At 41.8% G+C, this 26,924-nt stretch overlaps 1 protein-coding gene across 4 annotated transcripts in view; it reads left to right on the top strand.

The window, feature by feature from the left end:
* cux1b (cut-like homeobox 1b) overlaps positions 1–26,924 on the top strand; it is a 125,447-nt gene that overhangs the window by 40,030 nt on the left and 58,493 nt on the right. For all 4 annotated transcript variants that reach the window (XM_061781040.1, XM_061781039.1, XM_061781037.1 and 1 more), the window contains exons 2-4: positions 2,484–2,594; positions 18,559–18,606; positions 25,128–25,206. In XM_061781040.1, the coding sequence (XP_061637024.1) occupies positions 2,484–2,594; positions 18,559–18,606; positions 25,128–25,206 (238 nt within the window). The remainder of the gene's footprint in view (positions 1–2,483; positions 2,595–18,558; positions 18,607–25,127; positions 25,207–26,924) is intronic.

Below are 26,924 nucleotides of genomic sequence, written 5' to 3'. Positions count from 1 at the left end.
AGCTCGCTAGGCGGGGTTTCCCCCCTGGCGGGACATGCATGTTGGGGTTCTGTTCTCAGCTGCCACAACGTGCTGGGTCAAGTTCACCACTGCAGTGTGTCTAGTAGGGGTAAGACCAAAATAAATATCAGAATAGTGCTTAACCACTTTATTAGATCAAATTGAGGAGAGACCACCCAGCTTTGCGAGGCGCTTGTAGGCGGACTCGTTCAATTTCAGTGAACTCTTAACCTCTTAATTAATGACTTGACCAGGAATGAGGAATTTGAAACTGAATTTATATTTGTTGATATATATATATTTTTTTGTAAACAAATTTGAGCTTCACCTAGAAGTCAGACATCGATCAATAATTTATAGTGCTTTACTATTTTTTTCTTTTTTTGTAAAACTATAAATGAACAATATATAAACAGTAATGGATAATATTTTATTATTAAAAAAAATCATTTTGGTTAAAGGGCTCGACGTTAAGCCATTTTAAGCCTGCATGAGCCAAGTTGTGGTGGCCCTGTCAGAACTTGTTCTGGCCCCGTATATTCATGATATAATACGTTAAATTGTAGTGAATTCGTATTTAGTGTCGTTATACTGTAATATTTAAGCCCCTTTAAGAAATTTTTAGTACAATTGCATTCATGGCGATAACTTTGTATTAACCTCACTAAAATCAAGGCATTGCAATTGCATAAATTAATAATAATGCTTAAAAGAATAACTCAATTTCAAAATTAAAATATTTACTTAGCATTGACATTCTAACAATTCTTTATCATATGTCTCAATGTTGTGCACACTATTTATAATTCAGAGTGCTCCAATCAGAGTTTTATGCTGCCGATTCCGGAACCGATAATCCATGAATCGATCTGATTATCACTGCCGATACCGATCATATAGGTTAGCTGTAATTTTCCCCATTTATTGATGGTGAGTGTTATTGGCTACATGATCTGACATGTTTTGTTGATCACGTGATCAAAAATCGGGGCAGATCACCTAATTTTCAGTTTATTTTTTTAAGGTCACAAAGTGACAAAATAATACTGATGTACAAAGATATTGTTATATGGAACAGCAATAGCTTGGTTTTATATTACACAATGTAATAGAGTTCGTGCGGAGGTGTGAAAATGAAAAGCACATTCACACGTTTGTTGGGATTCCACAAAAATGCTTGTCTTTATTCAAGCTTATTTTCCCAGGTTGTATAGGACCCGTTTTTCATATAGACCATAGAAAAGTTGGGGTTGGGTTGGGGTTTTATTAAAATAAAACCAATTAAGACAAGACAATTTGGATGCTCACTTTTTTTTTTCCAATTTATGCTTTGCCGAGGTATCGGATCGGGACTTTGTATCGGCAGATGCTCAAAATCAAGTGACTTGAACTTGGGTGCAAAAAAATGTGATCGGGACATCCCAGCTGTTAATTTATGGCACTGCATCATTACCCATCATACAAGGGATGGGTATTGGACAAAATTTCTTTGAACAGCTACAAGTAAAATGAACAATTAATCAATTCACTGTGTATTTTTTAAATATATAAGGGATGAGGGAATCTCTCAATATTTTGCACTCGCGTTTCTAGAGCTTTATGTATAAGTGTATATTGTAGATTTGATATAAATTGTCTATCATACAATATAATCCTCTATCATGTATAATATCATTAGATTTACCTTGCCACGACTGTTCCCTCAGTAATTTCTTAGTAATACTTTTACTGGATAAATGGTAGGCATACTTGAATGTTACTTGAAGCACTGTATTCAATGTGTTGTATTTATTTTGATTCTTTGTACTGTACTGCATTCATTGAAAGATGGTTGGACTACCAGATATATTGAAAGGTATTTATTGGGCCACTGGATATTTGTGTTTGATTTTATTTTTAATCAGCGTTTATTCATTTAATTGTGTGGTCTATATATAATATGTTCTAAATAAATAGAGAAAAGATTACAGAAAACTGCCATTAATTTAATGTATTTTTAAGGCAAAAAATTATATCATGAAATATATAATTGTCGGGCTACTTGGGCTATTACACAACCTATTTTGGGATGTAAAATTTTGTCCTTATAACACGGTTGTACATTTTTCCACAACAGGTCTTGTATTGAGCAGAATATGGCTGCGGGTAGGAGTTAACGGCATGATTAATCAACAATCTACTACATAATTCTCAATGATCATTTAATGCCAAACTTTAGTTTTTATAAAACATTCAACAAACTGTTTCATTAACGTATTTTCATGTGTATTTTTGTGAGCTTTGTATGCAAGCTGATCCACTACATCGATGTATCGTAGATGGTTTTCCTCCAGTGTATCGAGTTATTGCAAAATTAGTGTCTCATGATATTATGTTATAATTGACAAAATATTGTGATATTGTATCACAATTCTCACCTCTTCTGCCTAGATTCTGTCCCTTTAAATGTCATCTTATTTTAAGTTGTTGCAATTGTGTTGCAGAAAGAACTCGATGCCACTGCCACACAGCTCGCCAACAGACAGGACGAGAGCGAACAGTCCAGGAAGAAGCTCATTGACCTTAGCCGCGAGTTCAAGAAGAACACACCAGAGGTGAGCTCGTGTGCTCATGTGCGCACGTTTGGCGACCATAGTTGCCCTCTGCATGCGTGTCTTCTCTTCTTCATAAAATGCAGCAATGATTATTTACAGAGAAAGTGCAGCAGAGGAGGAGGAGCACAGAGATGTGGGCTTGGCTCCCAAAAATAGTCTCTCCATTAGTTTCCCTGAAATCCTAAAGAGACAAAACAGAAAACCCCTCAGGAGTTTGTATTATCTGACCTAGTTTTTTTATGCGCGCAGAAAGTGTGGTCCGCGTGTGTGTGTGTGTGTGTGTGTGTGTGTGTGTGTGTGAGTGAGAGACCGCAGGAGAGAGGCAGAGTGTGACAATGCTACTAAGCGGGATCAGGGGGGAATTCTGTCGTATTCCTGTGTTCCCATCCCGCCTTCTGGGAATATGTTTCATCTCTGTTACCCGGGCAACACATTTTTAAACAGCGCAAGCGAAAACAAAGTATTGTTGTGTTATTATTGGTAATGTCACCATGGTGAATTATTGATGGTCCAATGAATTATGTATAAGCGCAGTAGACGGTGGATAGAAAGTTGTCATCTCCCGGCGGAGTTGATCGCAGGCCTATTATGGTTAACACGGGGTGAAGATTGCCCCTATTGACTTTAGCTCAGAGCCCACCCTCTTTAGCTGATGATCCTCCAGAGGAAACTAGAGTAGAACCCCCATAGTTGTGTGCAATCAATTCTGTGACGCTGTGCTCCCTGATTTGTATGGATTTTAACAGAACATTTCCTATTGAGAGAAACTACGTATGCAGTCTTTTGAATAATTCCACATTGTGAAAGCACGATGGACTAGTGGTTTGTGTGTCTGCTTCTGAACTTCTTGAATGTGAGTGTGAATGGTGCATGTCTATAATTGTCCGGTGTCTTGATGGCGATCAGTTCAGGGTGCACCCCTCCTCTTGGCCTAAGTCAGCTAGGATAGGCTCAAGGTCAGGACCTTGGAGACGTGGCATAAAAATTGATGAATGGATGGATAATTCCAAATTGCTACCATCATATAACCTTTAATAAATGTACAGGTCATGTTTTAAGTATCATTTTAGTGTCATACAAGGACACAGTGTTGCTGTCGAGTGGATTCGTCGCTTCTCCAAAACCACTACTTTTCAGGAAATAGTTACCGCATCGTTAAAGTGGTATTGTTCTATATATTGCTATTATATACTGTTGCGCACCAACAGAAACACAGCACCTCCACAAAATCGTGTTCAGTCGCTAATTTAATATGCAAAAAAATCTCTAATTTGATGCTGTGATTGACTATAACGGCACAGACAAGTCGCCACTGCCAGCCTTGCTCATCAAACTTTGTGCTTGTGCTGAGCCCCTGACAAGAGAAAAGGCTTTAATAGTTAACCTAAGCTAGCGACTGTGGTTACATTATCTTTGCAAATTTCTGAGGTCCAAGAACCGTGAGTGATGCAGTGAAAAACTCTTTATTACTAGACTGTATAATCAGCAAAAAATTCATCTGCACGCTGCACTTACAGTACCTTCGGGGTTGTTGGGCTATGAAGTTTAAAACAAAAACGGGCCTACTCAAATCTACTTTGACTAATTTTTTGTAAAAAAAAACACAAACTTGAGGCGATTTCATGTCGGGGCTGTCACGGACTCAAGAAAAACTACACTTCTCAGACGAAGTGTTCAAGAGAGTTAATAGATTTGCTCTCAAGCTATTTTCAGCACTAAATATTGGTTAATAATGTGTTAATATAACAGGCCACATGGGGTCCAACCATTGGTATTGATTTGTGAAAAGAAAATATGCAATTGTCCGAAAAAGTCGATAAGTTCTTCCATCTAATAATACATTAGAAACAATGAAGAACGCGTTTAACTTTAATGCTAAATGAGGAGTGGTATTATGTCAGAATTGCTTATGCACATTTTCATTAAAATTAAATAAGAAATGAACTTTCCTGCAAGGATATAATCAACCACGAATGTAATTTAAAACAAAAGTTAAAACACCCACGTGACAAGCAGACAGAAGCTAGCTAGTCAGTGGCAAGCAAACTGCTAACGCAGCAGTCAAGATTGTCACTCAGTGCTTCTCCTTGTCAATCATCACAAATGGATCAAATGTGGGACACCAAGCAGTCCTATCTTCACCAAAAGCAAGTCGATACCGGCTCCGAGTGTCCATTCAATCAAGAAGTAGAGACATACCATGACAAAAACAGTAACTGCACTAAACATCGCTCTGTCATCATCATGACTACTGTTAGCGCGCTCGCGCGGCAGACAACGCCCGCAGTGTATCACGTGACCGACAAATTGGCCCGCGTCGCTTGACGTGCACACGGCAAAAATAGTTGCTGCGCATAGAATGTTGTGGAGAGCTCGTGATTGGTCCGTTTTAGTCACATGCTGTGATGATGTAATCAGCGTTCCTCCCGGTTCCACATAGCACCTACGCCGCCGCCTTCTCGATCAATTTTGCAGCATAATTAAACGTAAAGTCTGGTCATCTAGGTCCGTTTGTTCTAGCAGACTCTTTCCACCATCGCCATTGTTGTTGCTTTGTTCCTTGTTACGGAAAGGAAAGTAAAAACGGCTACCGGAAATGGCCCAAAAAATGCAGAGGAAACTCCATCCTGTGGCGTCCTAGCCAATAACAGCCGTAGCGACACCCCCGACTTGGAGGAGAACTGCAGCACACTTTCAAAACAGCGTACGTGGGTTGCGCTCAAGTAAAAAGGCAAACTGCGTGAGGGATAGCCGCAGTGACGTCAGCCCGGTCGCCGTCCACGCGTATATAAAGAAGGCGCATGCCTTTCATGACACTGAAACACTTGTTGAGCAGTGGATAAAAGTAATTGGACACTGAATGAATCTGCTTAAGTAGTTTACTCGCATACTGATTTTTAACATCTTTAATAATATTTTAAAATGTGAGAGATCCTACACATGACAAGTAAAATGTCGCGTGTGGTGTATTCAAGAGGTCCAACACAGCACACCACTGTAACCATATCTCCGCCAACAATCGAGAGTCTCCTCCCCCAAACTAGGCGTCTGTCATGGTACCAATGCTGGCCTGTCTGAGGCAGAATGGTGCCACAGGGAATCCAGCCTGCCGGAAAAAAACATTAAGAAGAAGAAAGAGTAGTAGTAGGTGAAGAAATAGAAGAAGCTACGCTAACTGTTAACTCATCTGCTTGTCATTTTAGCCACTTTTAAATGTGAGTCCGCTTACTTCACAGTAGGGGTTGAAGTGACTAGTTGACGTGTCAACTTTATTGCTCCACATCGACGTTAAGCGCTTGAAGTTGAATAATGTTTTTCGAATTTCGTTTTTGGCATCTCGTCTTCCAGTCGGTCAACTTACATCACCAAATTAGGATCTACAGTCGCCTGGCGTAAATATGGTTGGGCATCGTTTGAATTTGAGCGGTTCCGGTCCCGATTCCAGTCCCTCAATTCGATTCCGGCTCCAAACGATTCTCGATTCCGATTCCTTTAGGGGGCTGGGTCAAAAACGTTTGCATGGTTTGGGTGTCCAAATTATGAACATCCATTTTCTTAGCAGCCTGCAGCATGAACTAAAATGAACATTTGACTCTGCGTTCTCTATAACCAGTATCAATATCAAACCTATGAACTAAAAGCCAGTGTGTGTGGAACTAACCCAATTGACTCAATATTCATTAATTATTGTTTCACCTAAAATAAATCTTGCATTGTTAAAATAGTTATTTGCGACTGTTTTATCACATCAAATGGTTTCTATGTGCATCTTTTAACTTGACTTCCTGTTTTAAGCATGTAGCCTTTTATTTTGAAGGGTACGGACCAGAACTCAGCTTTTTGGCACGAAAAATAACTTCACACAACCCTGGTAAAAACTAAAGTAAAGTGAGCAAGAGTAATAAATGGAACCAATGCTTTGTAAAACATTGATTCCTTTACCTACCCACCGATGAGATAAGGTTAGTGTTTGTGATACTGTGAGACGTTTTTGTGAATTTGGTCCCAAATCATTGTAAAGTTGCTAGTTTGACCTTTGAAGTTTTAGGTTAATGTTAAGCTTGTAATGCGACTGTTTCTACTTTCTTTCCCGAATGGTGAAGTAATTTATAGTTTATTTTTGTCTGTCATCAGCTCTTACGTTGGTTTGAAGACTAAAATAAGCGTGAAAAAACATCAGTGCAAGAGTACAACCCATCGTTTAACTTAATTAGCTGCCTCAATGTTGGCAACGAGGTATTTGACTGTTTCACTCACCCAATTGACTTCACTGATGTTCCGTGCGGTGTAGGCTGAGGCTCGGAGCGGGAGGGAGTGCGTCAGACTTCTACACATTGTGAAAGCCTCCTTTGCAGAATATAATCTTTATCGAAGTGTTGCACTGAGGTGACTGGTCATTTATTTTAACATAGTTAAGACACACTCTTGTTCACCACTGCCGTTGGGCACAAGCACGTCTTTGTGCGCGTTCTACTTCGTTAGTTTTCCAATTATTATATGTTTAGAGAAATAATACACTTCCACAAAGGACACTGCGTCTGAACCGGAAATGAATTAGTATGTCACTGCACACGTAAGAAGGTTAAAAGTATATTGTTATTATTAATAAATATTTGTAGTATAAGATAAGATAACACTGATTAGTCCCACAATGGGGAAATTTGCATCGCTTCAGCAGCAGTTGTGGAAATACAGTGGGGCAAAAAAGTATTTAGTCAGCCACCAATTGTGCAAGTTCTCCCACTTAAAAAAAATTAGAGAGGCCTGTCATTTTCATCATAGGTATACCTCACCTATGAGAGACAAAATGAGAAAAAAACAATTCCAAAAAATCACATTGTCTGATTTTTAAAGAATTTATTAGCAAATTATGGTGGAAAATAAGTATTTGGTCACCTAAAAACAAGCAAGATTTCTGGCTCTCACAGTCCTGTAACTTCTTCTTTAAGAGGCTTCTCTGTCCTCCACTAGTTACCTGTGTTAATGGCACCTGTTTGAACTTGTTATCATTATAAAAGACCCTGTCCACAACCTCAAACAGTCACACTCCAAACTCCACTATGGCCAAGACCAAAGAACTGTCAAAAGAAGCCAGAAACTAAATTGTAGACCTGCACCAGGCTGGGAAGACTGAATCTGCAATAGGTAAGCATCTTGGTGTGACGAAATCAACTGTGTGAGCAATTATTAGAAAATGGAAGACATAAAAAACCACTGATAATCGCCCTCGATCTTGGGCTCCACGCAAGATCTCACCCCGTGGGGTCAAAATGATCACAAGAACGGTGAGCAAAAATCCCAGAACCACACGGGGGGGGGGGGGGACCTAGGGAATGACCTGCAGAGAGCTGGGACCAAAGTAACAAAGGCAGTAACACGAAGCCGCCAGGGACTCAAATTCTGCAGTGCCAGACGTGTCCCCCCTTCTTAAGCCAGTACATGTCCAGGCCCATCTGAAATTTGCTAGATAGCATTTGGATAATCCAAAAAAGGATTGAGAAAATGTCATATGGTCAGATGAAACCAAAATATAACTTTTCGATAAAAACTCAACTTGCCGTGTTTGGAGGAGAGAGAATGCTGAGTTGCATCCAAAGAACATCATACCTACTGTGAAGCATGGGGGTGGAAACATCATGCTCTGGGGCTGTTTTTCTGCAAAGGGACCAGGATGACTGATCCGTGTAAAGGAAAGAATGAATGGGGCCATGTATTGTGAGATTTTTAGTGAAAACCTCCTTCCATCAGCAAGGGCATTGAAGATGAAACATGGCTGGGTCTTTCAGCATGACAATGATCCCAAACACACCGCCTGGGCAATGAAGGACTGGCTTCGTAAGAAGCATTTCAAGGTCCTGGAGTGGCCTAGCCAGTCTTCAGATCTCAACCCCATAGAAAATCTTTGGAGGGAGTTCAAAGTCTGTGTTGCGCAGCGATAACCCCAAAACATAACTGCTCTAGGACAATTCCTCTGCATGGAGGAATGGGCCAAAATACCAGCAACAGTGTGGGAAAACCTTGTGAAGACTTACAGAAAACATTTGACCTGTCATTGTAAACGACCAAATACTTATTTTCCACCATAATTTGCAAATATATTCTTTAAAAATCAGTGTGATTTTCTGGAATTTCTTCCCCTCATTTTGTCTCTCACAGGTAAGGTTAAAATTACAGGCCTCTCTCATCTTTTTAAGTGGGAGAACTTTTACAATTGGTGGCTGACTAAATACTTTTTTGACCCACTTTAGGAAATATAAATATGTAATATAAATAGCATACAAGAGAAGACGTAATTACATTTCTTCTTTTTACATGTACTTCTTATGTGTACAAGAAGTACATTGCACAAAATAGAAACCAAAACTATTATCCATCCACAAACTATGTTTGAGACCTGATAAATCTGCTTTTGTTTTTTGTTGTTGTTTTTTTTTGTTTGTCACCAGGATTAAAAACAGACTTGGCAAAGGTGAATTAATCCATAGACACCGATATTTATGATGATGGAATGTTGAAATCTCATATACTGCTACTTTGATTCAGGCTACAACTGCGTCCACAATTATAAGGTTGATGTAATGAAAACATTAAAATGACAAATATTGAAGCCATAATTTTTATTTATTAATGATTATGACTGTTACATGGAAATGTTCTTGACAAAATTTTGAAAATATGGAAATTCAGACAAATTAGGATAAGCGGTTTGGAAAATGGATGGATGTTCTGGAAGTGCATTTTTATAGGTTGGCAGCTCTGCATCTATATGGTAGTGTTGTTACCCTTTAAGTAGCTGATGTCTGAACACAAATGGCGCACCACAAGTAGAAGGATAATTTAGCAATACCCACAGGTGTATATTCTTTATGCTCTGCGAAGAATGACTAATATTACTGCTTTACCGAGAGGCAAAAGAGGAATTGAGTTTCCAGTACTATACTGTATATCGGCGTCTTTTACTGCCCCCTGGTGGCCAAGGCGCACACATCAGAATGAGGAGCACAATATGCATTGAAGGGAGAAAGTGTGTCAAAAACTGTTTAATTTCTTATGATGCTATAAAATTATGTCATTACTCTATGTTTTTATAAAGTTTACCATAAAGTGCCATTTTTCTTCAAAAGTTTTTTTTCCGGGAGGCTGGAATGGATTAATGGTATTTCCATTCATTTCAATGGTTTGAGTGTTTTGAGTTATGGGCATGGTCTAGGAATTAATTAAACTCTTATCTCAAGGCACCACGGAACTTCTTCTCTTTAAATATTCTTATCTTACCACCATCCTTCTTTCAGGTAAAAGCGGCACAAAAACTAAAAACAAGCACAGTTATGCCTTTCGCGCCAGCTGAAATTGGGTTCCGAACGACAAGTTTGACTAGCTTTTTAAGGTGTTCAATTGGTGGGGCTTGTAATTTCCACTCATGCCTCCACATTCATCTCCAATCTCATTTTTCAAATGTAACCATCACAGGAGTAACGGAGGCACATATGCTCACGGAAGGAGAGTGTTATAAAACACACAGTAAAAGCACACACAGAGGCTGATAGCTGGACGTAGACATTCATCAGTGTAACAAGGCTGTGATTTAGGAAGGCTCCTCTGGCGTCTGCGTGGCCCCTGGCATCTCCCTGGTATGTGGAGGAGGAATCCGAGCCGGGCCAGTCGAGCGACAGGATTCATTACAGGGCTGTAACGGCACTAAAAGGCACAACTTTTTGAAAGAAGCCCATAGCACTGATGTGATCAGCTGCTTCGTAAAGTTTGATGACAGGGCCTGATTAAAAATGCCCTGTTTGTGTGCTGCGCTGTGTATATGTGTGTGGCCCGTCCTATAGCGTGGCCCTGTCAGCTCTTTATGGTCCACACCAGTCAGTGCAGATCACAGTCACATCAGATCAGACTGCATTAAGCTGAGCGGGAGTCCGCCTCTGATCCATAATTCAGCAAGCAGGAGAGCGGGGGCCCATGTTGACTGTGTCTCGTCTGCTGAGCTGTACTCACTGTGAACTGGGCAGTAACTCTCTCTCTCTGTCTCTCTCTCTCTCTCTCTCTCTCTCTCTCTCTCTCTCTCTCTCTCTCTCTTCACTCACTCACTCACTCACACAGCGGCTTTTGTAACATTTTAAAAGTAGTGCAAAGAAATGCGACGTGGAAACAAAGTTTTCATTATTCATTATGACCGACACACTGATTTTCGTGTGTGTGTGAGAGAGTATGTGCCCGCGCGTGTGCCACTTGAATTATTCATTCTGTTCTTAATTTTCCTTTTAGTTAGTCGAGGCTCCTCTACCAGCCTCTCATAAGGGCCGGGTTGATAATGGCTGTAAAATGCCCCAAAGATTGCTAGCCAGGGGCTGCGGTAGTAAAGCAACTCGTGTGTTCTCGTGCGTCCCTGTGTGTGTGTGTGTGTGTGTGTGCGCGCGCGCGCACGCGCACACGTTTGTGTTTAGCTGCTGGGCAGATAGACAGCGAATGGGAGTTCCATATTCCCCGGAGGCTTCCTCGGGCTGGGCTGTCTGCTGTCTGCCGGCAGCTCACACACCAGCCATCCATCTCCTCCTCCTCCGGCCTGCACACACACACACACACACGCACGCACGCACATACGCGCATATTGAACATGCTGCGTCAGTGCGTGCGCGCACATTGTTATGTTATATGGTCATAAATCTGTGAAAGTGGAGGGGGCCAAGGGGGCGATGTACTGCAGCGATGACCAAACTGGTTCAGGGCAACAAAAAAGCTTTGGCAAAAAAAGTAACATGTCCCTGCATGTTTTCCTGAGTAAATGTTTAACTTTGTTTTCAGTTCAGCTATTATTACACCCTGTTGTTTAAATAATTCTGCCAACGTTAAAATGGCTCCTTTATGCAAAGAAGTTTATTTGAAAAAAGTCTGTATTTATGGCAGCCTGACTAGACGGGATTGCGTTACACAGACATTTCTAGGTTTATTGGATGTCAATAATATATGTTTAAAGTTAAAGTCACTGACAATAAACTGAATGAACAGTGGATTCATAAAATGGAAATTACGATCTAATCAGAATCTAATGCAAATGAAGGAGAGACTCGCGCCTGCTGTGTGTGGGTGTTTGTTTTGTGCCTGCTTATCTTGTGTGTGTTTGAAAGGGAGAGGGGGGAGAGTGGGGTGAAGGTCATTATCCCTGGCAGGGGAATATTGAATTGGTCCAGACAAACAGCCATGGCGACCCCTGATGAGGTAACAATGGATGCGGGTCACCAAGGTCGTGACACGTCCTCAGCCTGTCTGGACTGATCTGGGATTTGGCCAGACACTGTTCCCGGGTCAGTTTGGGATGCGCCGCCTCGTCCGGCTTTTAAACTGAGATTTCTAGTCTTTGAGGCTCACATCTGTTGTTGCCCCACTTCACATCTTCATTAGGCACTTTTTTGTTGTTGTTGTGTGGATGTGAGTGTATTCAGCGAATGTACAAATCAAATGTTCCTGAACAAAATGTCCTATTCTGTTACGATTTTTATCGTACGCTCCAGTTCAGTCTGTCAGGATGTAGGCTGAGCTAACAGCGTAGTGATTTGCATTTTCCCCTGATACGTAGTCCACTGACTGTCTAAACTGAATCCGCTGACTCACACTGGAAAGTCATTTAATGGTTCTTGTGCGGGATGAAAAGCATTTGTTGTACTGTAAAATAAAATCAAAACTGGTGCGCGGAGACAATTTGCATTAACTGTAGGCCTACATTGTGTCTCATGTTAGCCCCTCGCACGCACTAGTGGTGCCTCTGGGTGGCCCAGGTGGTGCTGCACCTGCTCTTGTGAGAAACCCGGTCCACCAGGGCACCCCAGGGTGCAAACCTGGTCTCATGCTCATCACTCACACGCGCACTGCTCATTCCCTATTGGCTGTGGTGAGAGTGATTTTCTATGATGGACTAATTTGATCACCATTAAAGTGGAACCTCTGAGTTGACTACAGTCTGTTCCCAATGTGTTTGTATTTCAAAATACAATTTGTGAAATAGGAGGAAATGAAATTCAAAATCATTGAGGAAGGCGAGAATGCCAGTTTCAGCAAATAGAGACTACACACAGCTTACTTTGGTAGCGTACATTCTGATCCTGTGATTATTACCATTTTGACTACTGTAGATTACACTGCATCATTAAAGTGACACAATTCAGATTTTTTTTGTGGTAGAATTTGGATATGCATTATGGCAGCGTAAAGAGAAAAAGAAACTTCAGATTCCAATCCGGCTCCTTCCAAATGTGAACAGAAATTTGATACATATCGGATAGCCACCAATGCAAGTGCATTGCAAATGCACAGATGGGATATACTACGTCAGTGCAAGCTTGACATCCTCGAGATCCACCCATTGGTGATGTGTACATTAGGTAGACTTTAGTGATCGGCCTGATCAGTATCGGCTGATAATTAGCATTTTATGCTTTAATGTGGTCATTCGCCGATCTTGATCGGCTCCGCAGAAGGCCTTTACTCCACGTCACTGTCGTGTACAGTATAGTCGAATCCAAAAGCCAATTTATTTTTAGCCTTGTCGCATGTCTTTTGACGTAGTACTGTAAATATCTGACAGCCAATAAAGTTATTTAAAAAAAAAAAAAAAACATGTCCTCTGTGTGGGACAGACAACACGTAATGTCCGGATCAGACTACAAGACAAATTTGGTCTTTTAGTCTGTCAGACTAAATGTCAGACTACTGCAATAAAATCTTGTATTCTTATGCCACCGCATCCCGTTTTTTGCGATCACTGGGCTCTATCTTGTCAACTCAAACGCGACCGGATATACTTGTTAGCATGGCTACGACGACAATAATTGATTGCGCCTTGTGTTTATAAGAAGAAAATGGGAAAAACCGTGTGGTGGTGGTCACCGGTGCTCGGGAGATGACGTTCATTTAAGGCTTGCTTGAGGTATGTTCACGTACTTTTAATATGATACCGATCGCAAGCAGGCAACACAACGTTATGTAGCCTAGCAAGCTAGTGCTAGCACTAACGGTTGTGCGTAAACATGCGTGCGTTCTGTCGAATCATGCTCTAAAGTTTTGCTGTGTTTGATTTTAATTAAAAAGAAAGTAATTTAATTACAGTAAGTTAGCAACCATTATTTCTGTCAATACTGTATGTACTTCCTGCCATCTAATAGAAGACCATTCATTTGTTCTGTCTGTCACTATGCCTCAATGGCATAAATAGATGAACAAAGACATTATTTATTGTAAATATAATTTTTTGAGCAATTAAGTACACAAGTATATACAGTAAATGAACAGGACATTTAAATAGACGCATCATGTGATCGGATCGGTGATCAGTTATCGTTTTTTTAAACTTGCTGATCGGTGATATACTTATGTTATATGTACATTACCCATCTAACAGTGTCTTCAAAATCACTTACAGACGCTCCTTCGTCATTTTTGGAAAGGTTTATCATTGGCCCAACACTGTGTCTGTCTGCAATAAATGTCTGTGTGAAACATTGGTGCAAACATGGTTCTGGATGGAATTTTTTTAATGTACTTTTTTTGGGGTCCTGGCGGAGCTTCAAGGCAGAAATTTAGTGTCGACCTTCTTTTGAAGTTGACTTAGCAGAGTTATTTGATGTTTTTTTTTAAATTATTATTATTATTATTTTATTATTATTATTACTTCTTCCTCTTCTTCTTCTTCTTCCTCTGAGGGAGGGACGTTCACCTCAAGGCATTGTTGCCCTCTACAGGGTACCATTACTCATTGCAGTTATCCAGAGGCTTGATGATCCCCCACTCATCCCCATTAAAAAACACCATTGACGTCTTTAGACGGCATTGGCAGGGAATAGATGGATTCTGAATGACGTCTTTCGACGGCATTGGCAGGGAATGAGTTAAATAAGCATGAGTTAAGCCAGACCAACTTAATGATACGTAACATGTAATATTTCTTTTATTGTTCTGTGTTGATGCTCGTGGTGTTATTAAAGTGCAGTTTGGTCACATGAGCAGGCGGGTTGTTTACTCTGTGCCGTTATTGTAAACACACCGATATTTGAAATGTACATGGAAATAGACGCGCAAAAATTCTTATATATTCATTAAATCAGAAATGGGTGCTTGGACCTGCAGCGTAATCCATCCTTATTGTTGATTTAGCCATATTGTGCTGAGCAGCCTGGACAGGGATTTGTGGACTGATCGACCTTCCTCATGAGTAATTTGCACAATAGACCAAGCTGACTCAAACTGTTGTCAAACTGAATTTGCTTCGGGGTCAATAATGCAGTAGGTAAAGTAATTTAACGTTTGCTGCCATATTGTACTGAGCAATCAGAAAAGAGAGGAATGTACAACATTTGCTACAGCTTGATAAAAGTACATTCTGACTCGAGTGGTCACTATCATATTTTTCCTCTTTTCCATCACTTGATTGTGGCGTCACAAAAAAATCAAAAGAAACAGTAAAATACACTTGTAGAGTAAATGAGGCAATATCACCTTAAGGTGCCTTTGACACTTCCCCATTTTACCCCCCAAAATCCCAGATCTTCCGATGAACTTCATATTCATTGTATTGAGTCGATGTTATGCTGTTAGAAATGCATATTGGTCAAAATCCCACACTTTTTTTTATAAGGCAGCAGACGATGTACATGCAAATAGTAAAATATGTGAGCTTGTTGACAGGGTGGACAATGACAGGGTAGACATTTTTTCTAATGTTCGCATTTTATGAGCACATGGTGATCTTTGACTTAGCGACATACAGTGCCACCAGAAAGTATTCATACCCCTTCACATTTTCCAGATTTTGCTATGTTAGACTTATTCTAAAGCTCAGTTGAATAGTTTTTTAAAAAATCTACATAAAATATCCTATAATGACAAAGTAAAAACATATTTTCAGACATTTGTGTAAATTTATAAAAAATTGAAACATTCAAACATAATAGGTACACAGTGGGGCAAAAAAGTATTTAGTCAGCCACCAATTGTGCAAGTTCTCCCACTTAAAAAGAATGAGCAAGGCCTGTAATTTTCATCATAGGTATACCTTACCTATGAGAGACAACATGAGGAAAACATGAGGAAACAAAAATCCAGAAAATCACATTCTGATTTTTAAATAATTTATTAGCCAATTGTGGTGGAAAATAAGTATTTGGTCAATAACAAAAGTTCATCTCAATACTTTGTTATATACCCTTTGTTGGCAATGACAGAGGTCAAACGTTTTCTGTAAGTCTTCACGAGGTTTTCACACACTGTTGCTGGTATTTTGGCCCATTCCTCCATGCAGATCTCCTCGAGAGCAATAATGTTTTGGGGCTGTCGCTCAAAATCTCACGATAAATTCATTCTTTCCTTTACATGGATCAGTCGTCCTGCTCCCCTTCCAGAAAAACAGCCCCAAACTATGATGTTTCCACTCCCATGCTTCTCAGTAGCTATGGTGTTCTTTGAATGCACTTCAGCATTCTTTCTCCTCCAGACACGACAAGTTGAGTTTTTACCAAAAAGTTCTATTTTGGGTTCATCTGACCTTCTCACAAACCTCTTTTGGATCATCCAAATACTTTCGAGCAAACTTCAGACGGGCCTGGACATTTACTGGCTTAAGCAGGGGGACACGTCTGGCACTGCAGGATTTGAGTCCCTGGCGGCGTAGTGCGTTACCGATGGTAACCTTTGTTAATTTAGTCCCAGCTCTCTGCAGGTCATTCACTTGGTCCCCCCGTGTGGTTCTGGGATTTTTGTTCACCGTTCTTCTGATCATTTTGAGCCCACGGGGTGAGATCTTGAAAATTACAGGCCTCTCTCATCTTTTTAATTGGGAGAACTTGCACAATTGGTGGCTGACTAAATACTTATTTGCACCACTGTAAGTATTCACACCCTTTGCTATGACACTCAAACTTAAGCTCAGGTGCATCTGATTTCCACTGATCATCTTTGAGATGCTTAAACAACTTGAATGGAGTCCACCTGTGGTAAATTCAGTTGATTGAACATCATTTGGAATGGCACACACCTGTCTATACAGTATAAGGTCTCATAGTTGGCAGTGCATATCAGAGCAGACACCCAGCAATGAAGTCTAAGGAATTGTCTGCAGACCTCCGAGACCGGATTGTGTCAAGGCATCAATCTGGGGAAGAATACAAAAGAATTTAAGCAGCATTGAAGGTCCTGAAAAGCACTGTCGTCTCGATTATTCGGAAATGGAAGAAGTTTGGAAACACCAGGACCCTTTCCAGATCTGGCTGTCTGACCAAGCTGAGTAACCGGGGAAGCCTTGGTCAGAGAGGTAAAAAAGAACCATATGGTCACTAAGGCGGAGCTCCAGTGTTCCTTTGCGGAGATAGGAGAACCATCCAGAAGCTCAACCATTGCTAACACACTCCACCAATCGGGCCTTTATGGTAGAGTGGCCAGACGGAAGCCACTTCTCACTAAAAGGCACATGGCAGCCCTCTTGCAGTTTTCCAAGAGGCACCTTAAGGATTCTCAGACCAGCAAAAACAAAATTCTCTGGTCTGATGAAACCAAATTTTAACTTTTTGGCCTGAATTGCAAGCATTATATCTGGAGAAGAGGAGGTACTCCTCATCACTGGGCTAACACCATCCCTACTGTGAAGCCTGGTGGTGGCAACATCATGCTGTGGGGCTGTTTTTCAAGAGAACATGCTCCAGAGTGCTCTGGAACTCAGACTAGGGCGTCGATTCACCTTCCAACACGGAAATGACCCAAAGCACACAGCCGAGATGACAAAGGAGTGGCTTCAGGAGTAGCCTATGAATGTCCTTGAGTGGCCCAGCCAGAATCCAATCGAACATCTCCGGAAAGAAAAATGGCTGTCCACTGATGCTTCCCATACAATCTGACTGACCTTGAGAGGATCTGTAGAGCAGAATGGAAGAAAATGCCCCAAAACAGGTGTGCCAAGTTCGTAGAGACATATCCAAGATAACTTGAGGCTGTGATTGCTGCCAAAGGTGCTTCAACAAAATATTATGCCAAGGGTGTGAATACTTACTGTATATGCCTGTTATGTGTAAATGTTTACATTTTCAATAATTTTGCACAACTGTATGTATTTTTTTTTAAAGAAAACTATACTCAAATCAGCTTTAGAATAAGTCTGTAACATAGCAAAATGTGGAAAAAGTGAAGGGGTGTGAATACTTTCTGTTGGCAATGTACTTCAGTTTGCAAGCTGAGTGTGTAACTGTTTAACAAATATATTTCGGATTTCTGAAAGGTTTTTATATACACGTAACATGATGGAAATGAAGAAATTTAAGCATAAATGTTTACTCTGCAATTATCCACTGTTTCAGCCTCCGCTGAAGAAAAACAAAATGCTGGTCGTAATTTTACTGAAATTCAGGGGCACATGCAAATTATTTAACATTATCATGAAAATAGAACATACAAGATCTAGATGACACATTTTAGCGAAACACTTGTGCACAATAAAACCATGTAAAAAATGTTTGGTTTCGTATCATTTAACCCCTTATTACCCCATAATAGGTAGCATGGCATTGTGTGGCACATGCCAAATTAACATAAGTCCTATGAAAAAAAAATTGATAAAATGAAGAAAACACATTTTAAGAAACTAATCATTGTACTGATATGTGTGAAAAAGTTTGGCCATGTATAATGAGACCTCAGTTTCATTATTCTGCTACATTTTCATGATGACTTACTGATTCTGACGAGGCCACAAAAGGCACTTTATAGTGATATTGACCCAAATCCTTTGCATGTATGCTGAGTTGAATGAAGTATCACAATACGTGATGTCTGAAGGCATATTTATCCCTTGGTAGGTTTCCCAATTGTACACTTTTCGTGGCGTTCGCGTTAATACACTACTATAATTGTTTGAGTCAGTTTTCACAATGTCTCAGCGATGATAATTTTCATTGAAACTAACCTACTGTGGTTTGTTTTTCAGGACTTTAGGAAACAAGTCGCCCCTTTGCTCAAGAGCTTCCAAGGAGAGGTGAGTACTTCCCGTTATTTTTGTGATAAGCATGCTTATTAAACTCATCGCTCACAAGATGCCATTTTGACTTTCTTCACGTTTAGGCTTACCCGGTACTTCTTTTTTCGCCCACTCCTCCTCTTGTTTCTCTCACCAATATCTTATTTGCCTTCACACTTTTTACTCCTACTTTTGATTTTCCTGTCCGATTCATGAAGTCCTGTAGCCCAAGGGTGTGTTTAAATTGCATCCTGCAACAAAGAAAGGCATCGCAAAACCCTAGCTTTAGCCCGTCGTAACTCAACTGAATGCCATTTCCTCCGAATTTATTATTATTTTTTTTCTGTGTGTCTCAGTAGGGTATTTGTTGTTTTTTGTTGAAGGGGTGAATCTCTGGCCATAGCTATTCATTATGACACGTTTATAAAAAAAAAAAAAAAAAAAAAAAAAAATTCAGTTTTACTCCCTCGCCTCATTACGTTTACATATACATTGACCTAGAAGAGGTTTGTGTGTGTGTGTCTGTGCGTGTGTGCTTATATCACACTCCTACATCATTTTGGCCTATTTCCATGCTGACTCCTCCTCTCTGCATTCCCAGTTCACTCCCATATGTGAGAGAGGGTAAGAGTGGAAGCTGCTGTTTTGGACTCGGCATTATTTGGGCCTGGAGTAGGCGGACATTAAATGCAGCCATCTCTCCTACCAGCTCACATACACTGTATACACAAGCCAAATCACTCCAATAGATAGTGACAGAGCTGCTGTGCTACTGGCCATAGAATATTACAGTTTAACACTGGGTTACTTTCCATATTCTTGTTGGTTAGGGCAGCCACCACAGCCAGTGGTTGTGTTGAAAAAACAAAACAAAAAGCACGTTATAATTCTAAGTGGCTCCACCGTGTTCTGCTGATGATCCACACTCTATTTAAAGCAAAGAAAGTGCAGCGACGTAATTAGTATTTTGTCAGCTGTTTCCACCACTCTCGTGTCGACACACCTCGACGTCCGCAGCCGAACCAAACGAGTTGCATAGTGGGTGGTCGGCCAGCCGAGGAGACATTATCGTGTGATTATTGAGATAATACTGTATGCCTGCGCCAGTCGAGGAGCAGCCCATCAATCATTTGACTATTCTGCTCTGTCGGCGTGCTACGACATGAGCCGCGCCGGGAGTGTGTAATTTTTAGCCCGGGCTTTGTTTGCTTACCCCCTCAAGCCTTTTGATTAAAAAAAAAAAAAAAAAAACAAGACAGCGTCGCCACGTCTTTGTGGCTCATCCTCCAGCAACGTCTGGCTGTCGGATCCAGACAAAACTTTGAAGTTTGGCGACTTTGTCATTGAAAGGTGGATGCCTGCAGGTTGTAATTATTACCAATAAGCTGTACAGTTCCCACAAGGCCTCGCTTTGGTAAATGCGTGTGTACGTGAGTTGGTGTGCGTATGTTGCCTACTCAGTGTTCCTTGTTGGTCTATCGATCAGATAAGCTTTTCCATTATCCAAGGCTTCAGTCTCTGCTTCCCATAGCCTACCCTTATCAGACTCCAGTGGGGCGACACACACACACACACACACACAGATGCACACGATACCCCCACCCCCCTCATCAACCACCACTCAGGTGGGCCTGATGCCCTTCACACAGGGATATGGGAGTGAGGTGGTGCTGACTGATGGTGGCCCGAGGGTGCCGACGTACGTACGGATGTGTGCGTGGGATGTGTCAGGAATCCCTTTTTGCAATTGCAAGCATTTCTCCCGACGCCGGCGTGGTATCATTTGTGTCACTTCATTTGTTTTGAGTGTGCATGCGGGTATGGGGCCAAGGGAGGATGTGAAAGCAGATGTGATCAGGATTGCTGGAGCGCGCTGCAGTTTGGGAACCGCAAGGGTTGTATTTGCAAATCCTGGGTGGTCTACTAATGGCTCTGGTCCTGCAGTTAACCTGCCTCTAACTGTAGGGTGTGTCCTACATTAAACGTCTATTTCCTGCCTCCCATGTTGGGCTATATAAAGCTGCTGTACCACTGACCTTGGCCCCGTCATTGTACAGTCATGCAGCTGTCTTCCCTCACCGCCTCTGGAAGATAATATATGTGTATCAGTTTTTGAGTGTGCATGTTTTACCCTCTTTTTCCACTCCTCAACGACCACTCGATTAGGTACATATGCACAAACTAATGAAATGGGATACTGGTCGACTCCCAAATAATCTGTTACAGGGTCAGACTGTCAAAACCATTATTAAAGGGGCTATATTATGGAAAATTTACTTTTTAATGGCTTATATACACACTCGAGTGCCTGCCTACCCATCAAGTGCGAAATGAAACAACCAAGTCAATGTTTTGTTATTTGCCTATTTCTGAAAATGTGTCAGCGAGCAAGCTGATTTGAATTTTGCCAGATTGTTGCGTAACTTCTTCTTCTTTTCCTTTCGGCTTGTCCTGTTAGGGGTCGCCACAGTGCGTCATCCTTTTCCATGTAAGCCTATCTCCTGCATCCTCCTCTCGAACACCAACTGCCATCATGTCTTCCCTCACGACATCCATCAACCTTCTCTTTGGTCTTCCTCTCGCTCTCTTGCCTGGCAGCTCCATCCTCATCATCCTTCTACCAATATACTCTATTTCTCCTCTGGACGTGTCCAAACCATTGAAGTCTGCTCTCTCTAACTTTGTCTCCAAAACATCGAACCTTGGCTGTCCCTCTGATGAGCTCATTTCTAATTTTATCCAACCTGGTCACCCCGAGAGCGAACCTCAACATCTTCATTTCCGCCACCTCCAACTCTGCTTCCTGTTGTCTCTTCAGTGCCACTGTCTCTAATCCGTACATCATGGCTGGCCTCACCATAGAATTTCTCCATCATGATTTGGCAGCAAAGCTGGGTGAAGATCTGACATTTTCAAGTTGGAGGGGGTATTTTCATTTCTCAATATTTGCTGCATGCTCTACATGGACAAATCCACGACGCTTATTGACAAGTGTAATTTTGTGACTTGGTTATGAACGGCTCCCTTAATGTTTGAAAATGCAAACTATGCTTTTACTTACATCCGACGTAGCTGAAACCAACTGAACTGTAGTGCAGTGTGCGGGGTTTCACAACTAGTTTTCATGAGTCAGCCATTGGTTTTGCTGTGATTCTAAAATAAAATAGCTAGTGAACACCGTCGCAACATCGCAGATGTAACATAATAGCCAATAAAAAATTGCACGCCAGGTTTTATCCCAAAATATGTTTCCCGGTTTTAAGCATAAGCGAGGCCTTGTGACCGCTGCGCCGACCAAGCTGTGCAGACACAGTATATATTTATATTGTCCATCCATTTTCTGTACCTCTCATATGTATGTCTTTTACAATAATACTTGACTATATTTATATTTTCATACGTACCTGTGGCTAGAAAGCAAAGGGTGGAGAGTTTGTGTCGCCAAAATTGCGCTGGTGCAGTCAGTCCATGGGGCAATTCATCATTGCCAACAGCCTTACAAAATATCCACTTTGTGCTTATTCTGGCTTTTTCCTCTTCTTTGTTCCCATCCACTTCTTTCTTGACAATCGCAGGATGTTTTTGTGTCAATAAAAATAATACAATACAGTATATTGTATGTGGAGCTTTAAAACCTGTTACAGGGTCGCAGTTTTTCCTTTGCAGCGTGCCCGTATATGTGTGGTGCTCAATAGCTTGGTGTGCGGCGAACAGTCGCCGAGTGTATTTTTTCGGCAATTGTCCAGTTCAGCCGCTTTCTACCACACCAGTTGGAGTATGGACAACTTGAGCACAAGTAGCAACTAATGTGTAGTCACGTATAACATTAATTCTGAAGTTATGTGTGACTTTTTAGAGGTGTATTATTTTTTCTGAAAATATTGGTCCAACTTCCCACTGTAATTGCAAGAGCTGTATGAGATCAGATGAAGGTAATGATTGAATAATGAGTTTGGATTGACACATTGGCAGAGAGGTTGTCGTTTCGGTTTGATTCACGGAAGTTCTAAAACCACAATAACAAACTTGTACTTGTATTACTTATTACTGTAAATGAATACCTCTGTCTTGGTGTCAATCAACTGAGCATTATTGTCATATTTGTAAAATTGATAATTGTCTTGTTCTGGTGTACCTAATGTTGTGGCCAATGAGTGTACAGTGTTCTCACACACACTGTTGAACAGGTTTGATTGTGGTGTGTGAACAGTATTAGTCCAGAGCATCCATAATCTCCCATTAGCAGCCTCGCAATTGATGATCCCAATTGCTCAATTTTTTTCACATGATGTGGGCAAAGTACATGAGGCAACATGATGTGAGAATGAGATATAAGAAGAAGAAGAATCATCTTTTATTGTCATGAACATGCATGCATGCACACGAAATTTGTTCTCTGCATTTAACCCATCACAGTGAACACATACACATGTTAGTGGAACACACTGGAGCAGGGGGCAGCTGAAGCACCCGGGGAGCATTTCGGGGTATCAGTGTCTTGCTCCAGGACACCACAGCCGTGAGTCTGGGGGATGTTGGCGGATGGTCCAGTCGGGGTTTTGAACCTAGTTCCCCCATGGTGGCAGCCGATGATCTTAACCATTGGGCCACGGCTGCTAGTAGCAGAACAGTGTTTATGTATGTGTGTGTTTTTTAAACACGTAAGACCTGAGAGAAACATGAGAAGCATGTGACAAAGATTGAGGGTTAAAAAAAAATGGACGAGGACATGGAAGTGACAAGAGGGAGAAATGGAAAGAGAGAATATTGGAGGGGGAAAAGAGGGAGGGCTGCTGGCACCGGCTGACCGAGGGCCAGATGTTTTGCGGCTAAAAAAACTAGAGATGAATCAAAGCCATGTGAAGAGATTTATTAGGTTCCCATAGGAGTGCAGGCAGAATTACATGTATCCTACTACTTTGAATCTCTAAACCACCCGTCAGCTACACTACTGGTTTGGCTGGAAATGTGAAGACTTAATATTTGGACTTACTTAGGCTTTTGTTTCTTTTCTTTTTTTTCCCCAGCGAATGTGCTGCTGGAGTTGGAAGAGAAACACATGCCTGTTTAGTCTGAGTGCGTGAGGCACAGTAGTCAGCTGTAGCGCAGCCCAGTACAGTAGCAACATCTGAATGTCTTTATTTGGCATCTGTTTCCCTCCATTTGTACTTGACTTCAGATGTGTTGTTGGCCTCCTCGGCCTGCTTCTCTTATCGGAGCATGACAGTTGGTCTGTCGCTGTTTCACCATTGACAAGCGTAATAAACGTCTCATGTATGATATCAGAATTAATCCCTTATGGATCCATTCTAATGCTGTCCATTTCGATTAATATCGGGGATGGAATGCATGCTGTGTCGTCTTGTGTTAATGGCTGCGTCAGTAATGGATCCGCGCTGTATTGCCGCTAAGAGCTGACTGAATAATCTGCCTCTGCTGCGGCTGGAAAGATTGAGCCAGCTGTTTAATGATGTCAGCGGGCTTGAGGCAATAAGACCACACTTGCACTCACTCGCTCTCTCGCTCAGGACAGACAGACAGAGCAAACTGACACAAATACACAGCAAACGGAATGCGTCCGTCGCCGCCTGAACAGCTGAGCCGACTGCATGGGAAGGAAACACTAACAGCTGGGGTTACACACAAACTACCAACACACAGTCGGGGTGGACAACTCTGTCTCTGTAGCCACCAATTTGTACAGTTGAGTTTTGTTCACCAAGGTGCGATTAGGAACAGTAAACCTTAATCTGGCAGGATGTGTAGGCTACGATGGCTACTTGCAGTAAATAACATGGCGTTACCACACAATTTATCCCAACAATGAGGAGGAACAATATTGCATGCTGACATTATCCATGACCAAGATGCAACCCTATGTCAATTATCAATGCCGTTTTGTGTTTAACTTGCATTGTTTTTTTGAGTGTGTCCTCTACCACTGTGGCTAGTACTCTATGGAAGGATGCCCTAACAGTGTTTGTATCAGTTGTTAGGTACCATTAAAATATTTCCATCAAGCATTACGGTTCAGCGCTGTATGATATGATATGTTGTGTCTAGCTCTATCCTACACTGCAGCCTTGTTAGCGGCAAGAGGTACGGGTCCACTGTATATAGTGTCTATTTTTCTGTGACATTAGTGTACAGACCTGCCACAGTCAATGTCACCCCACCTAGCCTACACTAACCAGCAGGCAAAAAGCCAGGGCTGCTAACCCAGGGCTAGCGCTACTCTTAAGGCTTTCGGAGAGTGAGGTTTGAGTAAATTACTTTTTGCACAGCATGACGTGCAATATCAGCACCGATACGGTGTGTCTGTATCTGTGCATCCCTACTGGAAGTATTCCTGTACTCCTTTTGTCAGTGGAAACCCACACCCAACTCAACTGAAATGTACTGTTTTGTGGAAAAAGGTTTTACTGTGAAACTTCATGGGTCAATGGATAGTCTTTAGCATGGCTGTATCTCTCATCACACACACACATCTGAGGCGTTGTGAAGCCTGCTAACCCTTAATTTCTCTTTATCCAATACAGATCGACGCCCTGAGTAAGAGGAGTAAAGAAGCAGAGGCCGCCTTCTTAAACGTGTACAAGAAAATAATCGATGTCCCAGGTAAGGCTACGCCTCGTGTCATATCTTGTGTTAATCTAGACGCGTTTAGTGGGCGACAAAAATGTTGTCAGGAGGACCCTTTCATGCATGCAAAAGGCACCAACAGACAAGGATGGGGAAAAACCATGACACTATCCCTCTGGTGCTTCTCCGCAATGCATCCAGGCGTGCTACAGCGCCCTAATATGTCCACATGAGATCTCGTCTCCACTGGTGCCTTAAAAAAAAAAAAAAAAAAAAAAGAAGTGTCGAGCGTGCATATGATTGGCTGCTGCAACGTATATGAGCAGTCAGTGCGTCGAGGTCGTAGAGAGACACGCAGCACAGGCAGACTGCTGGTGGGACATCGTAGGCTATATGGGGGCCCAGAAGGGGGCCACATAAGAGGCGTCGAGTTCATCTATAGCGTAAGGAGGTCATCATATTCCCACACGGATAGACCTACAGTAATATCTTTGGATTCTAATGCTCCCAATAAGTCAGCGGCACTGACGGGGGGGCTATTCTTAACTTGCAGTGAGACAATGATGTAATGCCTGATGCGCACGCACGTGCGCGCACACACGCACACAGACACACGCAACAGCCTGACTAATGCAGCAGTCTTGAAAGTGGAAACAGTGTGTTTTGTTCTGTCTTCTATCAGCTGAAGGCCTGGTTAGTCAGCCCAGTGTTCTCTGCTGTAGATTAAAGGTGCCTGGCGAGAGCGTTTAGCACCAGTGGCCCGCAAGTCAAACTGCTTTTAACTGGCTGTACAGTAGATTTGAAGGGAGGAGGAGGGGGTGGCGATGGTGATGGTGATGGTGGTGTATGTGAAGGACAAACGTTTGATAAGACAAAGTTAAATTTCAAGGGCGCCAACTTGGAGGCAGATAGGAGTCTGCATTCAGGGTGCCTGGTTATGTTTCTCAATGTTTGTTTGTACGGTGTGTGCGCAGCAGACGTGAACACATTCATGCATGCGTTTGAGTGTGTGTCGTAGCTTCACCCCGCATGGTGTGTCACCTTGACAGCACAGAATCAGCATGAAATTCTCCAATCGTTCTCTGCTGATCTCTCATTAGCATAGTTAAGATATCTAACTGTGTCAGACATGAGGCGCGCACACACGCACACACAGCCCTTACCCCCAGCTGTAAGCTGTCAGTTCCTCTTATCTGCACTACACACACACACGCATACACAAACACACAAACTGCTCTTTTCGCTGGCATGCTGATGAGCGTTGCCCGTGTCTCTTGGCTGCCTGTCACCAGTCTGCCACCCATGAGCACCAATCAGATGTGATTGGCCTGACTGACAGGGCTCTCTTCATCACACTGACAGTTAACCCTGCTGTGTATTCAGACATGTTGGGAAAAAGCCTCCAGAAAGTTCTTTCTTTCTCGCCCTGCTTTTTTTTTTTTTGCTTCACCTATTCTGTGCCTTTCATGTTTCCCGTTGTGTGTGTGTGTGTGTGTGTGTGTGTGTGTGTGTGCCTGCGTGTGCGTGCTTCCAAGCCCATTCTAAGGAAATAATTTGCTCTTATCAGGTAAACTTTGTTGTTCATGGACGTCGCTAGTGGCTATCCATTAGCCACTTGGTTGTGACATGAGCACATCAACGGCTACAGTTGATATTGCATCCGATTGAGTCATTCAATCAGGACTATGGATTAATTCAGTGTTATTTCAAATTCAAAACAAAGGTTGTCTCAAGACAAAATATTGATTAGACGA

This window comes from Phyllopteryx taeniolatus, chromosome 8, assembly GCF_024500385.1.
Source record: "Phyllopteryx taeniolatus isolate TA_2022b chromosome 8, UOR_Ptae_1.2, whole genome shotgun sequence".
NCBI classification, from domain to species: domain Eukaryota; kingdom Metazoa; phylum Chordata; class Actinopteri; order Syngnathiformes; family Syngnathidae; genus Phyllopteryx; species Phyllopteryx taeniolatus.
The sequence above is the reverse complement of the archived record's forward strand: the minus strand, read 5'-3'. Positions and strand labels throughout refer to the sequence as shown.